The 14,021-nt window shown below is 41.2% G+C and overlaps 1 protein-coding gene across 1 annotated transcript in view; it reads left to right on the top strand.

The window, feature by feature from the left end:
* CNTNAP2 (contactin associated protein 2) overlaps positions 1 to 14,021 on the top strand; it is a 1,181,910-nt gene that overhangs the window by 567,331 nt on the left and 600,558 nt on the right. Inside the window, 3 exon segments of the mRNA XM_033052691.1 lie at positions 3,250 to 3,453; positions 7,205 to 7,389; positions 12,370 to 12,513. Of these exon segments, the coding sequence (XP_032908582.1) occupies positions 3,250 to 3,453; positions 7,205 to 7,389; positions 12,370 to 12,513 (533 nt within the window).

Below are 14,021 nucleotides of genomic sequence, written 5' to 3'. Positions count from 1 at the left end.
TTTTGGAGATAATTACGAACTGTCCAGAAGTGAAAACTTTGGTCTTGCCGATGACGAGGAGCAAGAACAAGTGAACCAGGCTGAGGAAGCCCCACCGTATAACCAACTGCCAACAGATGAAACACGCTACGCTCTTCTCACTGACGGCTTCTGCCACATCGTGGGGATGAACCGGAAGTGGAAAGCAGCCGTATGGAGCCCCACATGACAGGTTGCACAAACTACCAAAGGAGAAGGTGGATCAAGCCAACTTGCTGAACTCAAAACTGTTCAGCTGGCCCTGGACATTGCTGAAAGAGAGAAGTGGCCAAAGCTCTACCTTTATACTGACTCGTGGATGGTAGCCAATGCTCTGTGGGGTTGGCTGGAAAAGTGGAAAAAGGCAAACTGGCAACGTAGGGGAAAACCAATCTGGGCTGCTGATGAGTGGAAAGACATTGCCACCCGGGTAGAGAAACTACCTGTGAAAGTTCGTCACGTGGATGCCCATGTCCCCAAGAGTCGGGCTAATGAGGAACACACCGACACAACAAGCAGGTAGATCAGGCCTCAAAGATAGAGGTGTCAAAAATAGACTTGGATTGGCAACACAACGGAGAATTGTTCCTGGCTCGATGGGCCCATGATGCCTCTGGTCATCAGGGCAGAGATACCACGTATAAGTGGGCACGAGACCAAGGGGTGGATCTAACCATGGACAGTATCTCTCAAGTTATCCATGACTGTGATACATGTGCTACCATCAAGCAAGCCAAGCAGGTGAAGCTCCTCTGGTATGGTGGGCGTTGGTCCAAATATAAGTACGGGGAGGCCTGGCAGATTGACTACATCACACTGCCTCAAACCCGCCAAGGCAAGCGCTACGTGCTGACCATGGTGGAAGCCACCACTGGATGGTTGGAGACCTACCCTGCGCCTCACATCACTGCTCGGAACACCATCCTGGGCCTCAAAAAACAGGTCCTTTGGAGGCATGGTACCCCTGAGAGAATTGAGTCGGACAACGGGACTCATTTCAAGAACAGCCTCATAAACAACTGGGCTAGGGAACATGGCATTGAGTGATGTACCATATCCCCTACCATGCACCAGCAGCTGGGAAGGTCGAATGGTGCAATGGCCTGCTTAAAACCATCTTGAAGGCACTTGGTGGGGGAACTTTCAAGAACTGGGAGAGTAATCTACCAAAGGCCACATGGTTAGTGAATACCCGAGGTTCCACTAACCAAGCAGGCCCTGCCCAATCTGAGCTCTTGGGAACACCAGATGGAGATAAGGTTCCAGAGGTATGCTAGGGAAAACTGTTTGGGTGAACTCTGCCTCCAGCAAAGAAAATCCTGTCCGTGGGGTGGTTTTTGCTCAAGGACTAGGTTGTACCTGGTGGGTGATGCAAAAGGATGGAGAAACTCAATGCATACCCCAAGGAGACCTTGTCCTATGGTGAACTATCTATGGTACTGTGTCTGTAACTGCATGTATGTATATAATTTAAAGGTTCTAATTTGATGTAGTATGTTAGCATGGAAAAAATTTGGGGTGGATAATGTTGGGGGTTGGGGAGTTTTAGAAATTTTTCCCATTATTATGTTAAGCTGACTGGGGTGGCTCCCCTTTAGCTGTGAAGTGCTCAAGACAAAGGGGTGGCTGGGCTGGCCTGATTGCTCGATTGTGGAAGGGGGTTTGAGGGGTGGGGGTGAATGGTGGAGGGCTACTCTGTCCTTGTGGGGGTGGGGGGGACATTCTGGCTCACCGGCCTGAACTCAGAGGGAGAGGTTGCTTTTCTCCGTGGTGGGACCAGGCCCCTGCACTCCGACTGCTAAAGCTTCCTGCTTCTGAGAACAGCGCTGAGAACCAGGACACTCACGGTGAGCAGAGTGTTTTCCTCACCCTTCTCCCACCTGGGACGGAGCTGCCGCCTCGCTCCCCTGCTCCTGCAGCAGCCACGACTGAGAGGCTGCCCTGCCCTGCTCCATCGGGACTGCGCGGAGGAGAAGGGCATCTGTGACTGGAGAAAGGGACTGAGACTGAGTTTCGTTCTGTTCTGTCACTGTTTTTTTTCTTTTTCTCATAGCTGATGCTGTTTTTGTTTATCTTGTAGATGTATCAGTAAAGAACTGTTATTCCAAACCCATACCTTTTGCCTGAAAGTTCCTGAATTTCCAAATTGTAGTAAACTGGGAGGGAGGAGATTTTCACTATCCATTTTCTGAAAAAAAAAACTCTCGCCTTTTCCTTTTCCTGGCAATACTGTCCCTTTAAACCAGGACAGCTATTCAAATTGTTAGCTGTCAACAGTGAGAATTAAATGTTCATACAAATAGTTGCTAGACACTGGTGATTTGATTATTAGCAGTTTACAAAGGGGACTTCTTAAACAAATCTGTGTAAATTTTTAGAGATAAATATCTGTTTGAAATATTTTACAGAACTCAACTTAAGTGACAAGATTCAATAGTCATCATAAATGCACCTGTTGAATAGAATCCAGTCCTGCAGCTATTTTTACTGTGGATCTAGTACCCAGAAAATTGTGGAAAACTTGTGTTCATTCTTTAGAGTAGAGTTTACATCATGAAAATATGATGACACAAAATTTTGTAGTGTTATTATGCAATATTTATATTAATATTGGATTGTCCTAAAATGTCTGTATCCCTCCATTTCCATATATTTTGAACAAAACCAAACATGAAAAAATATTAGTTCAAATGGCAGAGGTTTTTGTTCTTCTCAAAATTAGTTGAGGTCACGACTTGCCTGCCATTTCCTGAAACAGACAAGGCTTCTGTCTGTTTAACATAAAGTCTAAAATATCCAGGTAGTTACTCTGGGTTCATGTTTTATTGTTTACAGTCCTTACGGATACCTATAGTGAATTTTAAAGAAGTATCAAATGATTTATTAATGACCACTCAGATGTTTACCTTTCATTTTGAGCTATAATTAGGAAAATGGCAGCAGCTGTATTTGAGAGAAACAGAAAGTCATTGAGTACAGTTGCAGTCAAATTTTTCCTCCCAAATCTGATTTGTTTCTATTTTTGCATTATGTGGATTTAATTTTTATTTTGCCTGATTCTTACTTTTATGGTATTAAATTTTGGTCAAAAGAAAATGTATTTACAATGTATATCACATTTCCATATTTTTATTCTGTTCAGGTACAATCTGCATATGGCATGTCTGTTTTTCCAGTGGCCATAGGAATATATAATCACTCATCAAAGATTTTATTTTCTTTCTCCTTTAGGGGCTGATGTTATCAATTTTGATGGCCATGTAGTATTACCATACAGATTCAGGAACAAGAAAATGAAAACACTGAAAGACGTCATCTCTCTAAAATTTAAGACCTCTGAAAGCGAAGGTGTAATCTTCCATGGAGAAGGACAGCAAGGAGACTACATCACATTGGAACTGAAGAAAGCCAAACTTGTTCTAAATTTAAATTTAGGTACGTTTTGATTGTTTAGTTTTGTGGTAGATTTTAGGTCTCCCACAAAAAATTTAGGTCAAACATTTAATACTCTTTCCCTCAGTAGTTTGATAAACCACATCGTTTAATCAGATAATTTGTTGAAAACGTTATTAAATCCCTTTCCATATGTTGGGGCAGTGTGAGTGTGTGTTTAGTTCCATCCTGTTCCTTTTGCTCTGTGTGAGATACTATGAAAAGAAGATCATACAGAAAAACGAGATCAGCAATGTATTGTCATTACTACAGACAATCAAATAAACAAACAAAATAGCTTACTAGAATTATATTTTGGCTCAGCTGTGGCTATGTGTGAGAGAAGGACAGTGTCATCACTTCTGGAGGAATAAGGTTCACCCTTAGGAACCTTGCAGAGAAAAAAAAAAGTGTCAGTCTAGGAAGACTACGAAAGGAAAAGACACAGATTGTTTTCTCAGGCAATCCTATGATGAAATCTTGTGTATGTTACTCTAGTTCCAGTCCTCCCAGTAGAGGACTACAGACTCATAAGTGACTGGTTTTATAAAGTACTTTTTTTATGAAAAAGAACCACGTTTATCTGGTTTCAAGTATTTTTTCCATTCAAACAAAAGAACCTTAGAAAAACATTTCATGCACTTTTCCTTAGCTCTCTTATAGACACATGAAAAGTAAATTGTTCTATTTGTTATTTACATTAAATAATACTTATTTTCTTCTATGCTTATTAGCATTTTCTCCTGTTCTTCTAACAATCAACATGAACAGACAATGAGGAAAGCACACCTTCTTATAGCAGTTACCTATTTTTAACAATTCTAATTGCAGAAGTAACCCTTTCGTGTCCTGTTTCTCTATATTCTTCAGCACAGACTGTCTTTATAAGCTATTATAACTTTTGAATATTCCTTTATAACTTTTTAAATTTATATAACTTTTAAAAACTTTTATAACTTTTTTATAGTAGCTCTTATAAGCTATTATACCTTTTTCTGTATTTGAATTTGGTGAGGATGTTCTTAAATCATTAGGCTGATAAATGGGACTAGGCCCCATGATACACACTCAATAAACAGACATAATGCTTTATGGTGTTATTATTCCTCTGTCTGAGAGTATTGTCTTTGCATCAGACACAGTAGGAAAGGATGCTCATCATTCAAACCAGGCAGAAACCCCAATTTCGTGTAGTGGTTTCAATTTGCTAATTTGAGATTTCCTGGCCAATGCACCAATTATTGCTGTGGATTTAGCATTGTGAATTTAAATCACCAGTGCACCTACTAGAATTATTTACTCATTTCCTACTGTGAGATAGGATTAGGAGGAAGGCAAAACAGGCTCAAACTTTGAAGGGTATAAAGAAAAACTTTATTACTAGAAACTATAAGAAAAAATAATAAGAATAAGAATAAAACTTTCAGAACACTTCTCCTCTTCCCACTTTCACACTGACAATGTGCAGAAACAAATCAGTCAGTTTACCATCTCTAAAAATAGTCTCTCACTAATTTACATAGGAAGAGGGGACTTCTCTTCATTCGATGGAGACTTCTCCACAAGAAAGAGTTTTCTCCTGGCCTAAATGTCACAGCAATCAGTCACCTGGGAGAATGGAAATCTGATCACTGTGTAAAAATCCCTTCCTCGACTAACACTCTTCCCACAACTGTTATTGAGGACCATGTCAGCCAATGGGGAACATAAGTTTAAGGCTTGGCAGTTCAAGCAAAGGCTCTTGTCATCCTTTAAAAACAGAAGTCTTTCTTCTTCTTCCCTGGGGAGCAACAGGGGTCTTTAACTCTCTTCTCTCTGTTCAAAACTCTCATGGGATCACAGCTACTTCAACATCTGCTTACTTCAACACAAATGCCTTTGCTCATGACCTCAATGTGAATGCTTCATCCACCCAAAAATGTATTTCTACAAGTTACAAGAAAACAAGAATATCTTCTTCACAGCTTAAAAGAGAAATTTCAGACCGCAACTCTCCTCCTTCCCTCATCTAGGACCTGATTCCTCCTTCTTGTCTGACTTTGGTGTCTCTATGCTGTTTTCTGTGTGTGTCTCCGTGTCTGTCCTTTTCTTTCACCGGAGAGAGAACAAAATGTCTGCAGGTCTCATCTAGGCAATGAACGAATTAATATCTTGCCCAGCCCTGCAGATGGTCATGTGATTCCTGTCGGCTGGGTGTCGACCTGGAGCCATTTACAATGGAGACTTTCAGTAGCCACACTGGGGTTGGACTAGAATAGCAAGGGTCCAGACAGAAAGTGGTGCTGATTGCTTTGGCTGCATTCCAATCTGGGGAGGGAGCTGGGGAGAGACCCTAGCCCAGCCTTGGCCCAACCAGACTAGTAACCTACTGAACAGCCAGAACCAGAAAAAAAGAGAGATTCCCAGGGTTTTTCATGTGAACGTGTGTTCACAAAAGGCACCCAAACCCACTCATTTGTGTAACATGTCAGTATTAAAAATCAGACACCAATTGGTCCTTGTCAGGTACAAATGAGGCTGCCCAGGTCCTGACAGGGAACTGTTTCAGAAAATGACTACAAACCACCACAACTGGTAAGATCCAGTGACTTAGTTTTAGGCACCAGGGACTGGGGGAAGGATGGGGAGACAGAACTGGATTTAGGTTTCACTTTGCACTGCATTTGACTTTGCAAAGAAACTGAGGCTCAATGACATGCATGCAATTCTATTTTATTTTTTAACCAACAGGACCATTGCCCTTCAGCATAAAGGCAGGATGGTCATTTGTAGGGAAGTAATGTCGTAAGCCATGGAAGTGTGATTTGCCAGAATTTGTTTTCAGTATGCGCAAACTTTAATGTCACCATTGAAGGCATTCTTGAGGGTAGAGAAATTCTCAGCCTCAGAAGTGCTCTATGTGCTCATGTATTTAGAACATGGAAGATTGCATTGAGTTATTGAGCAGTGCAGCAATTTTTTACACTTACTGCTGAATTAGTCATTTGCTGCTTCAGTTGGGATTCATGCTATCAACCTTCGCTGGCTTAGCTATGTCAATCAGATGGCAATGAGATAGGATCTCTGACTAGCACAGCTACTCTGGCAAAACCTCCCAGATAACACAGCAGAGAATTACAAAATTGTACTCTTCCTAGTAGTTTGACTTTCAGAATAGGAAGATTGCTTCAGGAGAACAGACCAAAATAAGCTGTATTAAGTAGAAGATGAATTTTTGCTGTTGTTAGCTCAGTCTGCACTGAGCCTTTTCCCCCCTGCTTGCTGGTATAATGATACTGGTAAAGACCACAAAACATAGGACTCAAGAGTGAAAGGGCTTTTTTGCCGAAGTCTGCTATCAGACTCCATGTCCTCCACAGCATTAATAAATCAGTACAGTTCCAATGTGGCTCAGGATCTGGCCCAGAGGTAACAGCTTTTCTTTTCTCTAGCATAGGAGCAAAAGCAGAAAACCCTTGATAAAAACATCTTTACAACTGGAAATTGGTGTTACTTCTCAGGTTCCTTTCCAAATAACTGCTGTTATGAGTTTATACATATATTTATACAGTTCAGTGATCAGATGCTTACTGTATTTGGTATAGCTATTTGTATTGGTGGCAGTAACTCTCCACTGGGCAGATCTCAAATTCATAGCAGACCGACTTCCTCCAGTTTATTGCATCTCTGGTATGATTCAGGTTAAACATTGACAAAGAGGAAAATGTTTGCCTCACTGGTATGAGGTAAGAAATGCTATTGTTTCTGTTCTCAGGCAGCAACCAGCTTGGCTCTATTTTTGGCCACACATCTGTGACAACAGGCAGCCTCTTGGATGATCACCACTGGCACTCCATCATCATAGAGCGCCACGGGAGGAACATCAATCTCACCCTCGACAGACACATGCAGCACTTCAGAACAAATGGAGAATTTGATTACCTGGACCTGGACTACGAGGTAGAAAGTGAAACTTCTTTCTTCTCATTCAATTTGGTTTTATAAAGTCCAATAAAAAGCTAACATAATTTGTTTTCTTAATTTTTCATACATTTATTTTGATTACTTATTCCTTTACAATTCCTGAAACTTTCTTTCCAATGGTGTTCTCTCTTAAATGTAAATTATGTTTTTCTTAATTAACTCACCAAGACCCATCTGATATGATAATCATCTCAGCCCTTTATTTTAAAGTAGGAGATCTGTGTTATTCAGCAAGAGAGGCATACACAATTTTAAAAATCTAAAAGCATGTGCTCTAAGCAGAATATATATTTTTAAAAGTATGGTGCAATCTGTTCCATTCAGGTGATAATTCTGCTTTTGAACCAGAAAGCCTTAATATGTGGTGATAGTATTTATTTTTAGCAAAGGGAGCAGGTTAGAACCTTTTTATTAATACAGATCTTGATCCGTCCTGTCTTAGGTAGGTAGATACTTCCTTGTATTTTTACAAATATGGCATCAGTAATTTCTTTTTAGAAAGAAGAAATGAAGAATTAAGGAAGTTTTAAGAAAACTTGTTTAATCAATCAGGTTAATGCACACAAGTGCTTGTAGTAATTAAATGTGGATTTGTTGTTTGATTACACTACAGCTTCGGTCATTATTATTAGCTCCTCTAATCTGTACATGAAATTCCACATGTTGGTTATTGCAATCTTTATATAATATTTTCCTATACTCTTTACTGTTTCTAATGAGAATTAATTTGGTTGGCTGCACCAAAGATGCAATTTCCACCCTTACAACTTTTTAAAATAAAAGAGCAAATATAAATGATGTCATGGAAAAAAGTTGGAATTAACTTGTGTATTTAATTTTTTTCAATTTTTTGACCAAGAATATATGAATGTTTGAAAAAAGTACTTATAACTGTTAATGCTTCTGAGCATTTGATTATATTTGATTATATTCCAAAAAATGTTTACGAATACATTATTTGCTGGCAGCTCTAATGAGAAAATAGCAAGCAAATTTACCTATATCTCTATTCGTTATTGAGCACTGAAGATCTGAACTGAGCTACTTAAAACTCATACAAATAGATTTTATTAAAGGCTTTTAACTGAACGAACTACAGAAAAAGGCTGAATGCCATCAGTGAGGGTTGTGCAATTTTTGTGCATCCGTATATATATATACAGCATGCTTACACAGCAAATATATAGCAAATATATTGTATATAAAAAGAGTATCCTTAGTAAGAGCTGAATTCAGTGCATTCACTTTCCCATCCTCTCTGCATGAAAGGACCTCACTGGCAGTTCTCAAAGATACAATTCATTTTCCATACACACAGATCTCCTTGTGTTTAATTGAACTTGTTTGAGTGTGCGTGTGTGTGTGTGTGTGTATACATTTCTGTGGTTCATATAAACTCAAGAGACTTAATCTCTTCTTCCTTTCCTCGCTATTATCTCACTGTTTGTGGAGCTAGACACCACAGACTAAATGTAAAGGTGTTGTCTTTGTGATTAAGGAATACAGCCAAAATAATCAAAATTATTTTTCATAGACAAAATAGTATCTAGGTTAATCTCTTTCAGAAAAGTTAAGTAGACACAGAAGAGGAATAAACATTAGTTCTGACTGCATTTTCAAGATCAAAAAGCAGTCCCATAAGTTGCTCTTAACTCACTGTCACATTATGTGTTTTTTTTCCGTTTTCTTCTTTTCTTCAAAATTCTTCATTTTTAATTTAATTTTTATATTAGATTTAATCCAAACACATGATTAGAACATGCATAAAATGCTTGACAACCATTAAAATATTACAGTCCCATTCTCCGTGTGAAGAGCAGTATCTTCTCTAATGTCTGCTCATGTCAATTTACAATACCTGAGGCCGTCCCCACAAGACTTCTACACACTAAAAGCTGATGTATGTGGTTTATAAAGGTTTTAAGTTTCAGCTGTGTACAGTAATTTCACGAATACAAGCCGCACCAATTTGACCAAAATTTTGGTGGAAACCCGCAAGTGCGGCTAATATTCCGGGGCGGCTAATACATTAACAAAATTCTAAAAGCTGCCAACACGGAAGTGAGAGCCCGCGGCAGCCCCAAGCCAAGCTGGAGCCCGGCCGGCCCCGGCAGAGGTGGGAAAGCCGGGCAGAGGCGGGGCCAGCAGTGTCGGGGGCGGGCGGCAGAGCCTGAGCCAGCAGGGCGGGGGAGCCCGGGAGAACTGGGGCTAGCAGTGCAGGGGAGCATGGCAGAAGCAGGAAGGCCGGCGGGTGGGGCTGCCTGGCAGCGGGGGAAGCCCAGCATAATCGGGGCCAGCAGCGTGGGGGAGCCCGGCGGTGCGGGGGCCTGCAGTGCCGGCCAGGGCGAGGAAACGCGGCGGCGGTGCAGACGGGAGGGGGCGGCCGGCGAGCCTGGTGGCGGCGGCGGCAGCCCTGCCGGCGGGGCGAGCGAAAGCGGCGCTCGCGAAAGCGCCGCCCGGCGAGCGAAAGCGCCGCTCGCGAAAGCGCCGCCGCGAGCCGCGAAAGCGCCGCCGCGAGCCGCGAACGCGCCGCCGGGCGGGCGCGGCGCGGGGCGGGCGCGGCGCTCGCGAGGCGCGGCGCGGGGCGAGCGAAAGTGGCAGCGGGGCGAGCGAAAGCGGCAGCGGGGCGGACGGCGAGCCCAGCGGCGGCAGCCCTGCCAGCCGGGCGAGCGAACGCGGCAGCGGGGCGGTGCTGACGGGAGAGGGGGGCCAGCGAGCCCGGCGGCGGCGGCAGCACCACCCGGCCAGCCCCACCGAGCCGTGGCGCTGAGCTGGGCCACCCGGCCCCGTCGGCAACCATGAGCGGGCCGAGCCTGCCTGGCCCCGCCCCGAGCCAGTAAAGCCCGCTATGCCGTGATCCTGTTACTAATTGGCCAATTTGTGAAAGCTGCGCACGGATTCTCGCGACGAACGAAAGTGCGGCTTATATTCGGGGTGCGGCTTATCTATTGACAAAGACAGCAACATTGTCGAGGCACCGGGGGTGCGGCTTATAATCCGTGCGGCTTGTATTCGTGAAACTACTGTAGTTTAAGTTCTTTGTATATGCCAAGTGCAAACCTCCTCTTTGGGATAGAAAGTGATATCTCACATGCATTTAAAACTGAAAATCTGTCCTGGTTTGAAAGACAGGTGTTTTGCCAAGAAAGGCAGGAATCCCTCACTGAGATGAAGAGCGAAAATCCCCTCTCTCCAATTTATTATAATTTGGAAATTAAGGGGCTCTCAGGCAAATAGGTGGGGTTAGGAATAGCAGTTCTTTGCTAATAAATCTACAAGACAAAAACAACAACAGCTATGAAAATTAATGACAAAATGGAACAGTAGCCTCAGTTCCAGTCCTTTTTGGCCCCAGACACTCTCTCCTTGCACTCAGTACCAGTGGCAGGGGCAGGGCAGCTGTGGAGGGCTGGGATGATGGCAGCAGCAGCCTAGGTGGGAGAAGGATGGGGGAAGGACTCCCCCGCTCACCGTGTTGGTCATGGTGCTCAGCTGGGTGCTCAGCTGGGTGCTCAGAGGTGGCAGGTTGGAGTGGGGAAAGCAGCAGTGCAGTGGCCGGCAGCAGCGAACGTGGCTCCCCGCATTGATATGGCAGGGGGCGTGGTAGGTCGCAGCCCTGGACGCCTTCCTCTGATCATCACGGGTGAGAGAGTGTTCCAGGGAGCACAGCTGCACCCCTGACCTCCTTCCCCCACCCCTGGTCTCACAGTGCTCTCCCTATCCCCTTTTGTCATTAGGCATCCTGCTAAGGTGTAGCTAAGAAATTTCTTGACATCACGATGGGGAAAATTCCACAGAGAGAAGACGACAACCCAATCCCCAACAAAATATCAGTCTAGAGCTCTGTTTTCCTGCTGTTGGTAATAACAAATGGAATTGACATTGAATAAGGTTTAAAAACTTTGTTCTACCAAATCACAGCAGTGGACTACAAATTGATATTTTTATGAACATTTGTGAGGCAGGAAAACAAGGTGTTATTACTATTTATGCCATCATCTAATCTCATGAGCCCCTTATTCTTGGCATTTGGACTGCAAAACATTAATGAAAACATGTAACATGGTTCACTTCCAATCACTTTCATAAAGACCATTATGTGGAAGAGACCTGTACTGTCTCTGTGTAGTGACAGAGAAAGAATTCATCAAAGATGAGCTCTTGTAGTTTGTAAATATTTGTGTTTCTAAGTTTTTTAGCACTATTTATTATGGATAACCCTAATCAATTACCCAGGGTAATGAAATTCAACGGTAAGACAAAAACTCCTGTTTCAGATGACTGAGTCTTTGCAGTAGTTGCTTGATCTTCTCTAAGGAGATGATTTGACCAGATAAACAAGGTGTAACTCCTCATTGAGTATAACTACATGACAAAAACATGTTCTTGGTAGTGAGAGGTACTTCTGTCTACCAGATTGCATCTTTAACTGTGTGATTCTGTAAATTCTTCTGGATGAAATAGATATATAAACATTAAAGCAGAATAACATGCCGCATTGTTGCCCACTACTGCTGTGCTGTAGTCTGAGCTTTGGCACAGGTTAGAGCTGAGTGAATGCTTTCAATCAAAATATCTGGCTAATTTTATATCTACTTTAGTTTAGTAACATGCTGAGATGGAAATTTGTCCAAATTTATTTGTATAAAATGCTTATTTTCCGCTAGCAATCAGAAGAGCAGTTGACATATGAGTAACTGTTATGTGTGTCTGTTCACTGTTTGGACAATTGGACTAATATTTGTGCTTGGCTATCATAAATAATTAAAATTAATTACAATTATTTTTCTGCTTTTGCAGTGTTTATTTTGATACATCATTTTTCTGTAAACAACATTTTTCTGTTGCCAGCTCTCTATTTTGCCATGGTTGTTCAAAGAAAGCAAAGTACAACAAAATTCTTTAAAAGTCTTTCCCATCCAGTAACTATCTACCATTTTTCTGATTCATTTGAAGATAACCTTTGGAGGCATGCCTTTTTCTGGCAAGCCAAGCTCCAACAGTAGGAAAAATTTCAAAGGCTGCATGGAGACCATCAACTACAATGGCAATAATATCACTGACCTTGCCAAGAGGAAGAAATTGGAACCTTCAAATGTGGTAAGATCATAATTTCATGGTCATCTACCCTTCTGCTTTTCTTTTTAAAGAAGACTGGAAGGTTTTTGAGGGTGTATAGCTGATAGTCTTGTGCTACACTACAATAATATAAAAAAAAAAAGCAAATTTTACCACAAACACAAAGATCTTATTGTATGTACATTTGTGACTTAAAAAAATTATTATGCATGAGTATTTTATTTCTGGGGTCTTGTTTCATCTTTTAAAAATTAGCCTTTAGTGTCTGTCAGGTAGTTCTGGTTTCTGTGTTTTTTAAAAGAAAATCAACTGAAGCAGTAAGTACTTTTTCACTTTCTTCTCAAATTTTAATATTACAAAACAGTGCAGACAAGATTTATTATTAAATGAATTGAAGCTTTTTTGTGGCTTTCAAATCCTGGTAATATTCCACCCCTGCTGAGCTAGTTGGATTGCTGGAGTGGAAAAGTCTTTGGATGTGAATACTTCTACAGTCTTTTCTGATAAGTCTGAAAAACCTCAAGATATTATACTTGACAATCATTATTTACTTATTAACATTACAGCATTTATTAGCATTTTATCTATTTTTGCTGTTGCTTGAATGTTCATAGTTGCTTTCATGTTCAGACTTGTGGCTTTATGGGCAGGGTGATTAAGAAAGAATGTACTTTTATTTCTGCATTTTTAAAGTTCTAAGTGTTTCTGAAAAGGCTTACTGGCATATAAAGGCCATGTGAATAAGAGATAAATGTATTATTGCTGTGAGTTTGCAATGGTTTGAATAAGTTTTCAGGGCTTTCTTCTGTACAAGCTTACACACTTCACAAATTCCTGCTAACAATATGTAGGTTTACACAATTTCATTTTCCTTTATGTAATACATAATATGTGTGCAGTGATGATGTCATGCAAAAGATTCCCCTTCAATAGTAAAACTGAAGTTTCATGTCATCGTATGCACATTATGACTAAATGGTCAAGGAAATCCAAAGGATAATCATGAGTATGTGATGTTTACCTATACAACTGACAAGCCTATACAAGCCTGACATCTATAACCTTTTCTGCACATAAATTTCATCAGTATTGTCAGAGGCAAAGAATACAATATATATTCCATTCATTAAGATTCCAGTTTTAATTTTTTTTTAACCCAATCTAATGAACTCCTGAAACTTTAACTTTTTAACTTTTGTTTTTTCATAATTACATGAGATTTCCTTCTTGCGGGGCATTTTCAGCTTTAATGTAACCATGATTTTGAAAGATTAATTCCTAGTTTAGAAAAGAATCTTTGTACAGGAGCGATCTTTCCATTTTGCCCAATCAAGTTAGTAGGACATATTCTTAAAGCCTCTTTCTGAACAGAAGTGTTGCAAATCCTGTCCTTCAAAGTCCTAAACTCTCAAAAGTGTGACATAGCTAGAAGACGTGCAAAGTCTCTGAAAAGTCATATTTCTGATTGTTTCTTTCTTTGTTTCTTTTAAAATTCTGTTGCCCATAACATGAAAATAAAATTCTCACAA

This window comes from Catharus ustulatus, chromosome 1, assembly GCF_009819885.2.
Source record: "Catharus ustulatus isolate bCatUst1 chromosome 1, bCatUst1.pri.v2, whole genome shotgun sequence".
In the NCBI taxonomy this organism is placed as follows: domain Eukaryota; kingdom Metazoa; phylum Chordata; class Aves; order Passeriformes; family Turdidae; genus Catharus; species Catharus ustulatus.
Note: the sequence above shows the minus strand (reverse complement) of the source record. Positions and strands in the feature narration are given on the sequence as shown.